Source organism: Lepisma saccharinum, chromosome 9 (assembly GCF_977018435.1).
Source record: "Lepisma saccharinum chromosome 9, izLepSacc3.1, whole genome shotgun sequence".
Lineage (NCBI taxonomy): Eukaryota > Metazoa > Arthropoda > Insecta > Zygentoma > Lepismatidae > Lepisma > Lepisma saccharinum.
This window is the reverse complement of record NC_139237.1, coordinates 2,735,147-2,754,587: the sequence shown is the minus strand read 5'-3', so window position 1 is coordinate 2,754,587 and position 19,441 is coordinate 2,735,147. Positions and strand designations below refer to the sequence as shown.

At 38.2% G+C, this 19,441-nt stretch overlaps 1 protein-coding gene across 3 annotated transcripts in view; it reads right to left on the bottom strand.

The window, feature by feature from the left end:
* Nucleotides 1-18,787, bottom strand: part of LOC145992589 (uncharacterized) — a 54,374-nt gene extending 35,587 nt beyond the window's left edge. The window contains exons 1-3 of one of the 3 annotated variants that reach the window (XM_083128945.1): nucleotides 18,289-18,403; nucleotides 15,475-15,562; nucleotides 8,180-8,341 (exon numbers count right to left, since the gene is read on the bottom strand). In XM_083128945.1, the coding sequence (XP_082985071.1) occupies nucleotides 8,180-8,305 (126 nt within the window). In that variant the 5' untranslated portion in view covers nucleotides 8,306-8,341; nucleotides 15,475-15,562; nucleotides 18,289-18,403. Of the gene's footprint in view, nucleotides 1-8,179; nucleotides 8,342-15,474; nucleotides 15,563-18,288 lie in introns of all 3 variants that reach the window. The other 2 variants (XM_083128944.1, XM_083128946.1) reach the window with 2 other exon arrangements.
* Nucleotides 18,788-19,441: the final 654 nt, after the last annotated feature.

Genomic DNA, 19,441 nt, shown 5'->3' with positions numbered 1-19,441 from the left:
CCCTTCTCAACAATAAATCTGAACAAAAAATGGGGAAAAGCCTCAAAAACTCTCTGCTGGAGTGCATCAAGTTCCTTCTGAATGCAAATTCACATCATAAGTTTCTCCTTCAATGTAACTGTACTAGACCTTGTTCAGATATCCCATTCACATGCAAAAAATAAATTGTGTTTGTGTTATATCAAAAATATAACTGCCATACATACTAATTTTTTCTGTTTCAAAGCACTTTTCCTGAGAGATCGTCCTTTGCAACAGACTGCATCATTAGTGGCTGCTTAATATGCACTGCCAGGCAGGTTACAACAAATTTCATCGATTAAAGAAATTCAATAAAATACTCAAGTGAAATTAAAACTTCCTCACATTAAGAGAGACAATATGCATTTTCTGTACGGTGTTAGCCTGTAATGAATAGCATGTGATTGACTGGCTTCATTTCCCATTTTCTTGTGGGTGATGCAGGGTCTTGCTCAGGGGTGTGCTCCCAACAAACCCAGCCTGGTAAGAAGAAAGCCTGTAGACTCTGTTAGAACGACATCACCATACTATCATATCCACATGTTCTGCAGGTTATTAGTGTACATTTGAGTAATGTTTGTAATATGTCATATATGTTAGCACAAGCTGTAAAAAGTTGAAGATACCCTTTCACCTTGAACCATGAAACATGCACTTCTAACTTGCGAAAGTGATTTCTGCTAAACGATTGAATGTTTCAGAAAAATTAATTTGACCTAAATGAATGCAAAACTTTAGTACTTACGAAACAAATGTTTTTTGTTCTAGCCAGTTTCCAGCACAAAAGGTTCTTGCACATTTCATTGTGTGAGTCAGGTCAAGTAGTCGCTGTTGCTGTGAAGTATTAGTTGTGATTTGTTGCTGGAACTGTGCATGTATGTGTGTAACATGAATATGCAATGTGATTGTGTGTGAGCGGTCATTTTACATGTAAGAAAGAACTGAATGACCTGTAGCCACAGCTGGACTGTATGAAAAAAATCACTGCAGGTGAGTCAGCTTTTAAGGAAAGGTGAACTTTAATTGGAAAGTAATAGAGAGCAGTTTGAGCGGATAAGTGAACCTGGTTAATCTCCTGTACTAAAGGGTGTCTCAAAAATATGGGATTTTTTGAAATCGTAACTTGGCAACACTCTGAGGACTGCGGCATCACGTAACGTACAAAACATGACGTAGGTGCCATGCCGTTCGGTTATCTTGGAGCAGTGGAGTGGTGCTTCAAAAAAATAAGGGCCCAAGATGTCAGACAATGACAATGGACTCCGTACAGTCACTTTGTTGCCGTGTAACGGCACTTCATTCAGTATAGGCTGGTTTTCAAGGGCCCAATATTGGGATTTTGCTTACTGACGAAGCCATTGGGATGAAAATGGGTTTCGTCTGACATCACAAACAATAAATTGCAGCTTTAAGACAGTTTTTTGGCCAAACGGTAGCCATCTACAAAAACATCAAGGCCATCTTTTGAATAACATATTTACTATTAGTTGCATATCCTGTACTATTCATTTCCATGAATGCACTTCCTTCGAAGTTCATCTTCTTATTTTATTTTCCATTTCAAAATGTTCCATAATTTTTGACACACCCTTTATATACTTTGTACAGTGCTCACTGGCAACAAGTTTTTAGAAACCTACTCCTCAAAAAGTTATTTGTCTCAAATGTATTGCAACACAATTCATTAGCTTGGTGTTTAAATATGTGTCCTTCTCACTTGCATTGATCTTACAGCACAAATACTTCCACATTCGAGCTGCAATGATAATGCGATGCAATATGTATGTGCGTGTACACATGTACGAGGCATATTTTTAAAGTAAGTTCTGTTTTGCAATTAGGCCGCTGTAGTGCTGCACTCGCCGTGTCGCACGTGCGCACCGAGGACTTGCATCTATGGGCTTGCCACAGACGGCAGTACGCAACCGTTTGCCCGAGAAGACAGTTGTTCAGGTGTGATTACAATGCCTCAGACGATTGTAAGTCCCGCGGAGTGTGAACTAAGTGCAAGAGACGTGAAAGTGGCCGAAATCCATCGGCAGATTGCAGAAGTGTATGGAGACAATGCTATGAGTGATAGCATGGTAAGAAGATAGGTGAGGGCATTTAAATATGGCCGTACAAACGTGCACGACGAGGGTAGAAGTGGGCGACCGTCCGTCATTAACGATGACCTGGTGCAGCAAGTTGATGAAAAAGTGTGCAAAAGCAGATGCTTTAAGATTTCATTTTTATCTACGGAGTTTCCGTAAGTGTCACGCAATCATCTGCGCTTTAATGCAGATGATGACATGAAAAAGGGCGTGCAGGAGTGGTTATCACATCAGGCGGCCAATTTCTATGAAGATGGCATTCAGAAGCTGGTCGTACAATATGATAAGTGCCTTAATGTAGGTGGCAATTATGTTGAAAAGTAGATGTAGGCCTAGGCTTTCATGTAAAGAAAAGGTTCCAAAGACACCCAAATGTCACCCTCCCTTCCCCATAGTACACCCTGGACAGCATTTGGAGACTAGCGAGGCTCTGGAATCTGAACTCACAGCCAGTATAATTCTCCGTAGGGCTCATGTTGCGTTGGCGATCGTCCCTTCATCCATCTCAGTTTGTCTCTCAGTTTGTCGCCATTAGAACTCTAGTCTGAGTTCCAGTATCCCCCCAGTTGAGCATACAAGGTGTGGCAGAAAAGTAATGAGACTGGCAACAATGCACATGAAACAACAACACTGCTGCCTTCCCCTTCACCTGGCAGTTACATAAACATCTCCCGTAATCTCAATATGAGTTCCAACCTGCTGCTGCTGCTACGTGATTGTTCAGAGCATCTTTAGTGAAGATGTATTTGTGAGGTGCATTACGAAAATGGACCGGCAAAATTTTGAGGAACTTTGTGCCATTAAATTTTGAGTAAAACTTGCCAAATCTGCCACTGTGACAGTTACAAAGGGCTTGTGGAGAACATTCCCTATCCAGGGCACAAGGCATTCTTAGAGGGCCGAGAAGAAGTGGAAGATGAACCTCGTGCTTGTCACTCGGCAATCTCCATCAATTAATTACAAATTTGTAATTAAATTACAAACATTAGACCAGAGTTTGTTGAATGGTGTACTCAGTATTAATGCTGACAGAGCATCAGGCATTTGACCTGATGATAAATTCATAGGAAAAAAATAAACTCTTGACACCATTAAATATTAGCATCTATTACTGCTAATCAATTTCATATAGGCTACATAGTTAACTAAATTAACAAGCTATGTACATAATTAAGAAGGATTTTCCAGGTTTTCAAAGTCTGTTGATGCCATAACACTCCTGCCTAGAATCCAGAGAGTAAAAGAAAAAAGGGAAGCATTGCACTATGCCACGATGGGACACAGAAGTGCAAGTAGGGACACGCACATTCTTGATCTCTGCTATACTGGCTGCCTTTACTCCCAAAGTGGCCATTGATTAGAGCCTGGGTGAGCCTCAGAGCCACTTTAGGGTCATTCCATGTCAAGTGGTCTAGTTTCAGAAAAGTGCCACGCTCGACCATCTTGGATTTAGCTTAAATTTTGTATGTAGAGTACCACATGTCTAAAACGAACTTTGGTAAAGTTTTAGATTCTACAGTAGAATACTTATTGAGATATAGCCATTTGTTTGACCCCATACCCTGACCACGTAACGTACGACACTGAGATTTCACCAACTTTGATACCTAATATCTCTCTTGATATTCTTTTAAAATGAGTGAAACTTAGCTAGCTTGTACAACTTTATGCGCTCTATTTTATGGTAATAATAACTATTATTTCTGTGCACGCTGTAGGTAGATAAATTATATCAAAGTCGGCCAAAAAAATGGACTTTTAAAAAAAAATTGAAATTTTAAAGTTGCATAGTTCCTTCAAGAATTATTTAATAGATGTCAAATTTGATGCATAGCATGTCTACAAGTTGTCCTTTAAAGGTTTATAATTTCATTGTGGTAGCTCTTTCTGTTACTTTACAAAGTTAGTGTAAAGTTGACAATTTGTGTAAAAAGTCAAAAACTGAGGTATTTTAAATTCTATTTTGCAGAAAAGTATCTTCTAGAAACGTTTGAAAACCACTTCCATTGGAAAGAGCATGTCTTAAAGCACCTAGAAAAGTAGATTTGATTGACTAACGCCAGCATCTAGTGCCAAAAAAAGAGGGCCAAAGTTGAAAGTCATTGCCATAGCGACAAATATAATTCAAAATGCAATCATGCTGTTATTTAGATTTCTTGATTTTCTCATATGTGTTGATATTATTAGACAAGTTTTCGTTCATAAACGAGCACATTTAACCTATTATACAGATTTTTAGATTCCCATTAGTATGATATAATTTGCTAATTGATCAATTCGATTAGGACGTCAGCGAAGCAATTGATTATGATTCTCCTATAACCGAATGCACTGTTGGGCAAAAATTGTCATCAAAATGTCACCATGGTTCATTTTATTCCAACAAAATCGGGCTAATTTCTGTTAGCAGCTTGTCAGCAAATGAAAAATTACTTATTGCTCGACGATCAGAAGTTGAGCTTATGGACGATGAATTGGTCTGTTTGCATCACCAAGGAAAATACCTCCTCAAATACGAAATGAGCCAAAAATCGTGTTGCAATGTGTTTGGAAAGCAGAACCACATGATCAAAGGTGGCTTGTTAAAGGTCACTTTAGCCATGTCTGAGGAACTGAACAAAGTGACCAAAGTGAATGTAAAGCCAGGTCAGAAAATTTGCATCAAGTGCAAAGCTGAATACGTTTCTAAGACTGAAGTCACAGCAACTTCTTCTTCTGACGAATTTGATTCAATAGCATCCGATAGTCTTGATCAAAGCTTGACTGCTTTAGGCACTTCTCCATTGAAAATTCGTAGGATAAGCAGCCAAAACAAAGCTGGCTATTTGAAACACAAAATTGAACGTGCACAAAATGTGATGGCAGAAAAAATCATGTCCGTCTCCGGAATGACAGATGATATTGCACAATCTAGTCGCTCTGCTGAATGCAGTTTGTGTAATGATTACACTGACCTTATCAAAGAAATGAAAGCTAAAATCGAAATATCCAGTAGATCAAGAAAAGTTCAGCTGCTGACTATGGCCCCAAGAAGTTGGTCAATAAAGGAAACTGCAAGGAAGTTTGGCGTTTCTGAACGCATGGTCAAAACAGCCCGGAAAATTAGGGCAGAAAGAGGTATATGTACATTACCTGATGCAAAGGTTGGCAAACCATTGTCAAAGGAAGTTGCTGAAAGAGTCAGCCGTTTCTATGAAGATGACGAATTTAGCAGGATGTGTCCTGGCAAAAAAGATTATGTTTCAGTTCGGATTGGTGGTATTAAAGTTCAAAAGCAGAAGCGGTTGATATTGTGCAACCTTAAAGAGCTGTACGTGGCATACCGTAATAAATATGGAGCTGAAATCAGTTTCTCCAAATTTTGCGACCTCAGGCCAAAGTGGTGTGTGACTGTTGGTGCGTCAGGCATGCATTCCATCTGTGTGTGCACCATACATCAGAATGTTAAGCTCATGATGCAAAGTGCTAATATTAAAGATGACTACAAAATGCTAATAGAAAAGGCAGTATGTGATCTGAGTGCCAAGGACTGTATGCTGCACCGTTGTCAAAGCTGCCCAGGTGAAGATGCAGTTATGGTTTACTTAGAAGAAATATTCCATGACTGGGATGCAGAGGAATCGATTGAATTCAAACAGTGGGTTCATACTGACCGTGAAACACTAGAAACCAATGTATTAACAGTGGAAAACTTTATTGAAAAACTCTCAAGCAAGATTTGGAAGCTGACAGGCCATCACTTTGTTGCAAAGCACCAAAGTGATTACTTGAAGTCATTGAAGACTAACTTAAAAGCAACAGAATTGATAGTTCTGATGGACTTTGCCGAGAACTACTCATTTGTAGTGCAAGATGCTGCCCAGGGCTTTCACTGGGAAAATTCACAGGCCACCGTGCATCCATTCGTTGCATATTATGTCGACAATATGGGCAACTTGCAAATTGTTAATTGTTGCATGATTTCTGATAAATTGCAACATGATACAGTGTCTGTACATGTGTTTATTCGAAAGTTAATCGAATTTTTGGTGACGCGGACAGAAGTTACCAAAATATACTACTTCAGTGATGGTTCTGCTGCCCAATATAAAAACTACAAGAACTTTGTGAATTTATGCAACCATAAAAATGATTTCAATATCGAGGCTGAATGGAACTTCTTTGGTACAAGCCATGGAAAATCACCCTGTGATGGGGTTGGTGGCACAACTAAACGGCTGGCTGCTCGGGCAAGTCTCCAGAGACCTTCATCTGACCAAATATTGACGCCAAAAGATCTCTTTGACTTTTGTGATCAAAACATAAGTGGAATTAAATATATTTTTGTCACAAAAGATGAAATTGAAGAGAGCAGAAAGTTTCAAGAAGAACGGTGGCGAGAAAGCAGCACAATAGCTGGTACTAGAGAGCATCACCAATTCATACCAGTTGGCTTAAACTCGATTAGTGTCAGCAAAGTTTCCAATGACACGATAAATTTTGTTGCCAGAATTTCTGATACCACTATTTTGCACTTGAAATTGGCTGAGCTGTCCCCTGGTTGTTACGTTGCCTGTATTTATGACAACAAATGGTGGACTGGCAATGTTGTTGAGGTTTCAATTGAAGAAAATGATGCATTGGTAAATTTCATGCATCCGCCAGGTCCTGCTCATTCGTTTTATTGGCCAGAAAGGCAGGATATATGTTGGATTCCAGAGCAACATCTCATTTGCATGCTCCCTGCTCCTTCAGTCACATCGTCAGGCCGACAATATCAATTTCCAGAAAATGTGCTGAAGGAAGTGGCTTATAAATGTAACAGAATGTGAAGATTGCTATCAATTGAAATCAAGCTGTGGACATCGGCTTAGGAACCATATAAGATACCCACTTTAGGCTTGAGAACCTAGGATAAGCTGCTCAATCATTGGCTTGGGATCCAGGCAGACACCCACTTGAGGCTTTGGAACCTCGATTAAGAAACCAAATCAAAGGCTTGGGAACCTTGACTAAGAAACCCACCCGTGGCTGGTATTGCACGGCTATCGGGCGTGGCCCCTACGGCGATGGGGCTGCCAGTTCATGTTCATGAACTGGTAGTGACAATGTCACCATGGACCAACGCAATATAATACTCATAATTTCTCTATAAAAAGCATTAAGAGAAGTCTTAACCTATAAAAGGGCAGAATTTGAATATTAAAATGAAAGCTGTAATAAGGAAATGCTTCTCACTTTGGCCCATTTTTTAGGGCATTGTATGCTGGCGTTAGTCAATTAAATCTACTTTTCTAGAAGGTTTAAGACATGCTCTTCCCGATGAAAGTGGTTTAAAAACGTTTCTAGAAGATACTTTTTTGGAATATGGGATTGAAAATACCCTATTTTTAGCCATTTTACAAAAATTGTCAACTTTACACTAACTTTGTAAAGTAACAGAAAGAGCTACTGTCATGAAATTACAAACTTTCAAAGAACAACTTGTAGAGCCACTATGTATCAAATTGGGCATCTATTAAATAAATATTTAAGGAGCTATGTAACTTTAAACTTTCAGTTTTTTTGAAAGGTCAATTTTTTTTACTAACTTTGACATAATTTATCTTGCTACAGCATGCACAGAAATAATAGTTATTTTTACCATGAAATAGAGCGCAAAAAGTTGTACAGGCTAGCTAAGTTTCATTTGTTATAAAAGAAAATTAATAGAGATATTAGGTCTCAAAGTTGGTGAAATCTCAGTACCGTACGTTATGTGGTCAGGGTATGGGGTCAAACAATTGGCTTTATCTCAATAAGTATGCCACTGGAAAATCTAAAACTTGGCCAAACTTCGTTTGAGACATTTGGTACTCAACATACAAAATTTCAGCCAAATCCGAGATGGTCGAGCGTGGAGCCCTAGACCACTTGACATGGAATGACCCTTTATGCATCGACATTGCCAGGAAAAACTGCCAACACGAGATCACCTACTGGGAAATCCAAACTGGGTTCCTGCGTTTTAGTCAGGTACCTTACCAGCTGAATGAGTGTGGCTCCTAGAAAGCAGAAAGAGTGAAGTGACACGTGGCCCAACTTACCTCATGGGATTCCTGTTTCCTCCTGCTTTCTTCCATTGCTGAAAGGTAGCTGGTTAGAAGATTCTCCGACTTGTGGCACACGTCTCGGAAGTTCTGGAAGTTCTCCAGCTTCTCCATGCACGCCATGCACACAAACTTTGGTAGGATGTCATCTTCGGTAACCTGTTGGAAAATGCACTGTAGAAGTAACATTCTAAGATTCTTGTACACAAAACACTATATAAAAAATCTAGGACCAAACCTCTTTACATTTGCGTTCAGCAAATAACTTTTCTATTCTGCTTTTCAAGAGTATTAGGTATCATTTGACTTCATGGCAAACTCGTGATGTACTTTGGCTGCCTAGTGCAGTGGTTCTGAACTTCCGTGAGAATGAAGACCAGAATTATTATTATTTTCTTTAAAGAAGTTGGTGACCAATCTCAACAAATTTACTCCTAAAAATCCCTCTAATTAGGAACTTTAGATTTCCTGGCGACATGATTCGAACAAGAGTTCTTGGGTTGTTACCAGTAGGGCTCAGCCAGTACCGAGCCGATACCAAGGGTATCGATATCGGTTGTATTTCTTTTGCCGATACCAAAGATTTTGATTGGCTAGAACAGCCAAGAGAAACAAGTCATTTGTCTTTTTCAAAGGTTCGTTCACCCTTCCACGTGACAGGTTGAGGTCCCCCACAAAAATTCCCGAAAATGATGCACCCTCCTGGGAAGCGGATGTCAAGATCAGAGAGAGGGCTAAAGTGAAAGCGCTGAACCCAAAAGTGACATTGAAGGCATGCAACTGGCTGGTGGTCAACGCTAAGTGGAAATAAAAGAAACCATTCATTAACAATTCTTGCTTGCAAACTTGTGGGTTAAGAACATGACTTTTTCGAAACCAGCATTATTATAATGCTAGGCTCATTCCGGAGTTCCTGGAAAGGGATGAATGTCGCTGTAGGAGGGAGAAGCTGTGGATTTTCTTCTTGTGCTCTACCCTTCTGTGTGACTGCTGCCAGATAACGACGCGGCAGACTTGTTTTTATTGCAAATGGCAGAGAATAATGGACAGAAGGGCATATACAGAGCTGCCAAATGAGCATTAAATATATCGTGTTTGTGCATATTTTTCCGTCGTTTTCCTCCCTCTACAGGGTAATCAAAACGATAACAATGTTGTTTACATTTGTATTTATTTTGCCTTTCTTATGCAGGTTGAACGCTATACGCACTACATAAATTTTATTTTACACACTATAACTTTCTCTCCCCTTAAATACATAATATAATGAAATTGAAATGAAGCAGGGACACTTATAATAATCCACATATTCTTTCAGTGCATCTGCAACAAGCAATGCTTGCAACATTTCAAAAACTTCTTTTGCATGCTCCGGGGGTAGAAAAAAGTTCACATAAAATGTCACAGGACATTTTAAGTCATGTAATGCTATATGAGAATAATTTGGGAGTATTTACTATCATTAATGGAATGTGATGTGATGAGTTTTGTGACTCAGTAACTAGCGTTTGTTATTTTAAACTGGAAGTATACAAGTATCGGTATTGGCATCGGTATCGGCTCAGCCCTAGTTACCAGTCAGGTAAAACCAGCACTAGCTTCCAATGTTTCAACATTTTCAGGGAATGTTTATTACAGACCAAGAGTGAGGTTATTGTGATTGGTTCACTCTGGATCCTGGTGTTCCATTGGCTGATGTCATGCTTTAGCAGAGAAGTGGATTCCAGGCGAGGCTGAGCTGGAGTCTCACGTCACTGTTGAGATTCGTGTTTTCTTGGGCAACAGCTATGGTTCTCTTCACTCTCCTGTCCCAGTAACCGGTAGATTTGGCTAAGATTTTGGTGTCTGAAAATAAAATTCTGTGGTGATGCTGTGTTCTGTTAGTCCTGGCTTTTGTGCAATGGTGCATCCTGTTTGTTTTATATTTGGTGTCCTATATTCACAGGATATGCGGCATATCCCTGGAGTAAGGTCTTGGTCTTGAGTGGTGGTCTATGGAGTCCCCTAGCTAGAATTTATCCTCACAGGAGCTCACAGGTTATTGGGGGTGGGGGTTCTAAACCAAGTCCATTTTTCAAAAGTTTAGCAGTATTAACTAACTAACTAACTCTATAGCCTTCTCAAACCCGAAGGTTCATGGCTGCAGCTACACAGGCCTTCCATCTTTCCCTATCTTGAGCAAGTTCTATATACTCTTTTCCATCCCTACAGATTTCCCTTAGGTCCATCTCAACGTTGTCCCTCCATCTTCGTCTTGGCCTTCCTACAGGTCTCTTATCATCAGGTTTCCCAACAAGAATCCTGTAAACTCCTGTTTCCTCTCCCATTCGTGCCACATGGCCTGCCCACCTAAGTCTTCTTGATTTAATTTTTCTAATAATATCTGGACATGAATACAATTATGGATTTCTAAATTATGTAACCTTCTCCACTCACCTGTCTCCTCATCCCTTTTAGGTCCAAATATTTTTCTAAGGATCTTATTTTCAAATACTCTCAATTTATGTTCCTCTTTCAATGTAAGGGACCAAGTTTCACATCCATACAATACTACAGGCAAAATTACTGTTTTGTATATTTTAACGTTTAGTTTCTTAGATATTAAACGAGAAGACAAAAGTTTATGAAGAGAGAAGTTACATGCATTTCCTGAATTAAGCCTACTTTTTATTTCCTCTTTAACATAATTTTCATTTGTTAATATTACTCCCAAGTATTTGAATTTGGAAACTGGTTCAAACGAGTTGTTATCAATAATTAGATTTTGATTATTACCTAACACTTGGTTTCGGCCTCTAAGCATATATTTAGTTTTCTCTTTGTTAACTTCCAAACCTATCTCTTTAGCAGTTTTGAAAAATATTTTAGCATTATTCTTAATTGTATTCACATCATCCCCCAGTAAGTCTACATCATCTGCATATGCTAACAACTGAGTCACACCACTTAATTTTAGTCCTTCTTTAGTTTCTTTTACCTTCCTAACAGCATATTCTAAGGCAAAATTAAAGAGCAATGGAGATATGCATCTCCTTGTTTTAACCCATCATGAATTGTAAATTTGTCAGACATATTAATACCCACACGAATTTTCCTTTCTGTTTCACTGGTGCATACTTTTATCATACTAACAAGCTTCTTAGGTATTCCAAACTCGACTAATATATTATATAAATTATCTCTTTTGACCGAATCATATGCTTTTTTTAAATCAATGAATGCACATTTTGATTATATTCCCACTTTTTTCAAGTGTCTGTCTGATGTGAAAAATTTGGTCTGTAGTTGATCTGTTACGTTTAAATCCACATTGATAATCACCTATAAATTCATTAGCATATGGGGTTAGTCTTGTTAAAAAAATGTTAGACAATATTTTGTATGTTGTTGAGAGTATAGAAATTCCACGGTAATTATTGCATTTCATTTTATCACCTTTTTTAAACACAGGAACAATTATGGATTCTTTCCACTGTTGAGGGATTTCTTCTTTATTAAATATTAAACAAATTAATTTATGAATTTGACATATTAATGAATTTCCACCATATTTAATTAACTCAGCTGGTATTAAATCAATGCCAGGTGCTCTTTTAATAGCATCTTTAACTTCAGTCAAGTTAGGTTCTGGAACTAAAGGTTCTGCTGTGTGTACTTCATTTACTTCTGATTTATCTCCTACATGGACATTTAAAAGGTCATTAAAGTAGTTCTTCCATCTATTTAGAATATTGCTTGGGTCAGCTAGAAAATCACCGTCTTTATCTTTTATCAAGTTTACTTTAGGTTGCCACCCCTTTCTAAATTCATTTACACCTTTATATAAATCTCTGATATTTTTGTTTTTGCTGTTTGTTTCAATTTCGTTAATTTTGCTTTTCAAGTAATCTTTTTTTACTTTTAAACGTGAGGTTAACTTCTCGCTTTATTCTATTATAATTGTTTAGATTTGTATCATCAGAGTTATTTAACCACCTAAGTCTAGCCTGATTTCTTATTTCTATTAGATTATGACATTCATTATCAAACCATGGCTTACTTTTTCTCAGTTTATGGTATCCTATACTTTCTTTAGCTGCTGATTCTATTGCATTACGTATGTGCTCCCAATTCTTATTTACGTCTGTTTCATTTATATTTTCATCATCATTTAAATCCTGTAAAACTTCACATCTATTTGACAGTTTAATTTGGTAATTTAATTTAGCAGTATTAAACTAAGGTAAATTATGTGTGTGTATGGGGAGGTATAATTAAGTAAAAACAAAATATAACTTTAAAAGTGATCCACAGAATGTCCGAAACACATCCAGAATGTCCGAAACATATCCAGAATGTCCAAAACATATCCAGAATGTCCAAAACACACCCAAAAATTATCCACAGAATGTAAAAAACACGTCCTTTCTGGATATCCTATGGAGGTCCCCTGGATGGACATATGGATATCCCATATCCAGGAGACGTCCTATGGATGTGTACTGGACATTTTATGGATATCCAGAATTTCATCACGAATATCAAGAAGACGTCCAATGGACGTCTCCTGGATATGTGTGTGCTGTTTGGGTTGGATGCATATAGTAATTTCACGTTACTCTACGATTGATTTATTTGTTGTTTTAAGTCAACTTTATGCACAGATAAGACTCATTGGGGCTGGATCTAGTTTAAAGTGGAATCCGAACCACTACGTGTCTCCACTGGGTATCAAACTCGGGACCCCATGATTGCAAGTTGACGACGTTACCACTATGCCACCATGGAGGCCACGTTATTCTTCGAAATTGTGTGTGTTCCTGAACCTGTAGAACGAAATTTGCTATAAAAAGTGGTGAAGTGTGGGCCAGGTACAAGTAATTCGGTTATGCGCTAATTACACTACAGGGCTAAATGTCTCGCTTATTTGTGATTTCAGAGCTCTGAAATAAATTTCAGTAATGGAGAAAGTACTTACGGAATTGAGTTTCTATAGATTGTTGAAAGGCTGTGGATGTATTTTTTTCAATCGTGCAATATATTTGACCGCAAATTCATGTAAATTTCAAGAATAGTATCTTTCCGGCGCTCTGCAGTAACCAGATGTTGCGTACATTTCATGACGTAACCCCCTTGAAGTGTTTCCAACCACGTGGTTCATTTGCAATATTTTTTTTTTTTATTATTTTTTAAAGCTGTCTCGCATTGTGTTACGAACAAAATTTTAACTATGCTTGCCTAACCTAACCGAACCTAACCTTGCTGGAAATGGTTTATGGGGCTATCCGTCAATGGTTTTTGGGGCTATCCATCAATGGTTTTTTGGAGTTCGAACCCGGGAAAAATCAGAAATCAGTAACACCCAAGTAGGTATTTTTCAGTTAAGAAGGTTGGAAACACTGCATACCCGCTGATGATTCGCCACGCTACTCAAGATGTGGGTGCCATCTTGTGGTATGCAAGCGAAGAAACCAAGAACAATAATTACTGTTAATTTTATAAATTGAAGTTATTTTCTTCACAAGAGCAAAATCTTACCTTCAAGAACCTTTTGCAATGCATAATCGGTAAGTATGAATGTTAAAAATTACGAAAGAAACGAGTGAAAAGTGTTTGTGCGAGATTGCACCAGTACCCAAATTTCAGGCTCTTAGGCTTTGTGAAACATTCAAATCAGTAGATTAAAAAAAAAAAATAGAAGTTTTCGAAGGTGTACAAGCGGTCACTGACCCCGGAACATTTATATTTAAGGTAAACTGTTAGTACCGAAGTAAAGGATTAATTCGGTCCTCAATATTTACTGGGAGGATAACAGTTTTATACATCGGAGAAACAATTCTTCAATTTTACACAAGAAACTGCTTACGGAATGAGTTTCTCCAAGGTTTACAACGTTCGTCAAGGTATTTTCTTTCATCGTGGAATACATTTGACTGGGAAATAATGTATCTCACCGACGCACAATTGTCATTGCTATCATTTGCTTGCCAACAACAACCGGATGCTGTGTACGTTTGATGACGTAAGCCCCTGTCATCTTTACTGTGCTTGCCTAACGTAAACCTAACCTAACCTTATCGGAAATGGTTTGTGGTGCTATCCGTGTATGGTTCAGCTACCCGTGCTTAATGTACAATTTGCACAAGTGACAAACACAATAGTAGGTATTTTTTGGTGAAGGATGTTGGAAACACTGCATGCCCACTACAGAAGTCAAGATTTGCCCGCCATATTCTGTGTTATGGAAGCAGGAATGACTTAAGATGACCAAACCCCTCTCCGATTTTCTTCATATTTGGCATACTCACTGATAGAGGCCTCCTAATCACGAATCTGTTAAAAGTTAAAAGTTGTCGGAAACATTTAGAAATTGCAAAATAAGCAGAAAAAAAGGCATTAGTTTTCGGAATGGAAACCGTTGATTTTCGCATTTTTTTTTTGTTTCACAAGGAAATATATATATTCCTGATACTACCACGACACCAAATTTTAACTATGTTTGCCTAACCTAACCGAAACTAGCCTAACCACACGTCAGTCAATGGTTTGCAATTATTTTGCAATTTCTAGATCCTGAGACTACAACGACACAAAATTTTAACTATGTTTGCCTAACCTAACCGAAACTAACCTAACCACACGTCAATGGTTTGTGGGGCTAGTATCAATGGTTCATAATTATTTCGCAATTTCCAGATGTTTCCGACAAATTTTAACTTCAGATTCGTCATTAGTAGGCCTCAATTAGTAAGTATGTCAAATATGAAGAAAATCGGAGAGGGATCCGTTCATCTTAAGTCATACCTGGAAGCGAAAAAAGGAGTCGGTAAAACTATGAAAGCTGGGAATTGTTTGTAACTCGTGTATTCTGTAATTGTTGACATTTGTACTTACTTATTCTGCATTGCGAAAGATTGTTTAACAAGGGATTTCGCTATTTTAACTAAATTAGTATCTATGTCGGCATATCGAGTAATTATTGTTTGTTCTTTTCTCGCTTCCTGAACATGCAAAATGGCGGGCAAATCTTGACTATTATTGTGTTTCAACCTTCTTAACAGAAAAATTCCCGCATATCCCCAAAAACCATTCAGGATAATATGACCATCCACAAATAGCCCCAAAAAACATTCCCGCATAGCCCCAAAAACCATTCACGCATAGCTCCAAAAACCATTCTGGATTGTATAACCATTCACGAATAGCTCCAAAAACCATTCACGATAGCCCCACGCACCATCACGGTAAGGTTCGGTTAGGTTGCTTTAGGTTGGGCAATATAGTGAAAAGACTGTGTGTTTGGAAACACTTACCGGGGATTACGTCATCAGATGCTCGCAACATCCGGTTCACGTACATGGATGGAAATGCAAGCAACAGCTTTCGTGCATTGGACGGACACTATAATAGAAAAATACATGAATTAGCAGCCAAATACATTGAAAAATGTGAGAAAAAACTTCTATGACCATCTGAAAGGTATGACTGAAGATGACCGGACCCCTCTCCGATTTTCTTCATATTTGGCATACTTACTAATTGAGGCCTGCTAATGACGAATCTGAAGCTAAAATTTGTCGGAAATGTATAGAAATTGCAAAATAATTGTGAACCATTGACGCTAGCCCCACGAACCACTGACGTGTGGTTAGGTGAGTTTCGGTTAGGTTAGGCAAACATAGTTAAAATTTCGTGTCGTGGTAGTATCAGGATCTAGAAATTGCAAAATAATTTCGACCATTGACACTAGCCCCACGAACCATTGGTGCTAACCCCATGAACCATTGACATGTGGTTAAGTTAGTTTCGGCAAACAGTTAAAATTTGGTGTCGTGGTAGTGTCAGGAACATATTAATTCCTTGTGAAACAAAAAAATTCGCAAAAATAGACTGTTTCCATTCCAAAAACTAACGCCTTATTTTAGCTTATTTTGCAATTTCGGTAAAATTTAGGTATCCCCAAAACGTATTTCTTCAATTTTACAGCAGAAAATACTTACCGAACTGACTTTCCGTACACTTTTGAAAGTTCGTGGAAGTGTTTTTTCACATCACTTCATTTATTTCGCCGGTAAATCATGTATTTTTGAAGATTAATGTCTCTCCAATGCAGGAAACCTGTTGCCTCCATGTCTGTCCACTAGGTGAATCAAATGTTGCGTGCATTCGATGATGTAACCCCCGGTCAGTGTTTCCAACCACACCGTTGTTCTCCAAGAACATGACAATTTTAACTATGTTAGCCTAACCTAACCGAACCTAACCTAACCTTGCCATGCAAGTTCGTGGGGATATTTATGAATGGTTCGTAGGGCTATTTATGAATGGTTCGTGGGGCTATCCGTGCATGGTTCGTGGGGTTATTTATGAATGGTTTGTGGGGCTATCTGTGAATGGTTCATGGGGTATCCGTGAATGGTTCGTGGGGTAACAGTAGTATAAGCCGGAGACACATTAAACTCGCTTGTTTTCAAATAAAAATCATTGCTACTTACCTCATATGCATAGCGGAAGATTTTTCAAGCTGGCGATAACTTTTTTTCCATGAAAAACACGTTAATTTTAACATTATAATCATTTATTGGTCGTTGCTAATTCTGCGGGCAAATTTTGACTCACGTTGTCTATCGTCAGCTGATATGCAGTATCGTCAGCTGATGTGCAGTGTTTCCAAACTTATGAACTGATAAATGCCGCACAAACTATTCACAAAAGGTTTTTAAGCGAAAATTGAGGCTAAACTGTACTTTACGTCCTTATCTGCATGGTGATTGCTTCTTTGCGCTCGCGGTGAGCGATCGTGGTGCGTCACCCGGCATCTCTTCGGGAAAGTACCTTTTTCTTTTTACACTTTCTGTTCACGATAGCCCCACTATCCATTCACGGGGTCGAGGTATGCCTAGGTTAGGTTAGGCCTGTTAGGTTAGGTTCCATTAGCACTCATTTCACCCCTAAATATGTGCTTCATTATCTAAAAAATTCCTTAGTATGTTCAATTACGCATATCCGGACAACATCGTTTTTTCTCGATTTACTCTTTCAGGGAATTTTTCCTACCTTTGGGATTTACGTTGTTGAATTCCTTATAAAATAAGCTTTCCAACGATATATGACACGTATTCCTTAGGAAAAGGACGTAAACTAGAGTGTTACCTTAAATTGGAACAAAAAACCCGCTCACACGTCATCTTGTAAAACTACCGCGTGGTTGCTACACTGTGAGGGGGTTACATAACCGAACGCACGGAACATTTGATTCACGTAGTCGACGGTATTGGTGGCACGAGCTATCGCACAACGGAGATGCATGATTGACGAAAAATACCTTATTTACAGGCAAAATGCGTAGTACGATTCTAAAAAACAATATCTCCGGCTTCAGAAAGTCCTCAAGAACACAATTCTATAAGTACTTTCTCGTCTTTTCTCCTGTAAATTTTAAGAAATCCGTCTCCGACTTATACTACTGTTACCGTTCGTGGGGCTATCCGTGAATGGTTCGTGGGGCTATCTGTGTATGGTTCGTGGGGCTATTTATGAATGGTTCGTGGGGCTATCCGTGTATGGTTCGTTGGGCTATTTATGATTGGTTCGTGGGGCTATTTATGAATGCTTCGTGGGGCTATCCGTGCATGGTTCGTGGGGTTTTCGAACCTGGAAAAAATACAAAATCAGTAACACGAAAGTAGGTATTTTTCGATAAATAAGGTTGCAACACTGCATAACCACTGATCATCGACAATGCTAGTCAAGATTTCTCCGCCATATTGTGTGTAACGCAAGCGAAAACCAACAAACAAGAATTACTCGATATGTCAAAAATTGAGATTATTTGCGTGAAAAAAACCAAATGGCACCTTCAAGAATCCTTAGGAATGCAGAATACGTAAGTACCAATGTGAAAAAGAAGAAAATAAAGGAATTTCAGACGTTTCGGGGATTTAATGAAAGTTTTACCAATTTGTTAAAGAAATTACTCTGTACGTGAAAAATTGTGTTTTTTCTTTCGTGTAAAAAGCAATACACAATTGGTAAGTACGAACCATGCGAAACACAAAATATCCGATTTTAATGTGTCTCTGATCTATGAAACTGGTACCACTGGGAGAAATACCAATATTACTTACAATGAGCGAGAGACAGTTTAGTATTTTTCCTGAAATGTTTCTTCGTAGTCCTTCTTCTTTGTATATATCAATTTTCAAACTCGCTTTCTTCAAACAGAGTCTGCATACATTTTGGTAATCTTCTCCAATTTGTTGGTGCACTGAGAACGTAGAGCTCATTTTTCACTCCAGGACATTCCTACATTTGAAAGAAGATTCTAGTAAAATTCCACAACAAACCAATTCACATTATCTATAGCGTTTATATTATCAGAAATACACTTAAATAACTAAAAGCTCATTGTTGATATTTTATAGTTGATACGTTGGATTACACAAAGTGACCATTGCTTCATAGGACACCTGAATTATGTAGTATGGTAGTGACATCCGCGAAGAAAATATATATTCTCTAGTGAAATAACATCCAGGCTGTTCAGAAAGTTTAAAAAATCACTCTATTCAAGCTATAATTTAAAACGATGAAGTATTTTGAAAATGTTTTGCAACTGACAAGTTAAACTACTTATTCATTGACGATTTGACAATTAAGCATACAAGTTTTATTCACCCAAAGACATAGTTAATGTGTAGACTGTAGAGTGATGAATTTAAATATTAGGTTAAATGCTTGTGCATAGCTGAAAATAAAAAGTGAAAAGCTAAAATCAAATTAATCTTATATATATATATATATATAAAATTGTCCCTATAGAGTAGCCGCACAACCACATAATTCAACTCCATCGGCGGGTCTCACGTATCGCACAAAACTCTAGCAACATTGTGTTCTATAGAGGAGCCCAAGTTAAGAGGCCATATCATGGGCAGCGGAAAAACAGACCTTCATTCAGAACACTTTTACTCGAAAACTATTTGAGGCATTTGAATGAGCTTTGTGGTGAATTGATCAGAAAGGATGAATCTTAACAGTGATTATCGATTTTTTTTTATCACTTCCATATTTTAATAGATATTAGCTGTTAAATATCTCAGTTTTTGGATCGGCGTATAGAGCCCGATTCTAAGGCTGTGTCCAAAAGGTACAAAGTACATACTTGAAGTACAGTCTTGACGGAAGTGACGTCACGTAGTGCAGTTCGAAAGCGCCAAGCAAACGAGTGTACAAGACCAGAGGACGCAGCACACGAGCGGTGCACACTTGCGATAATAA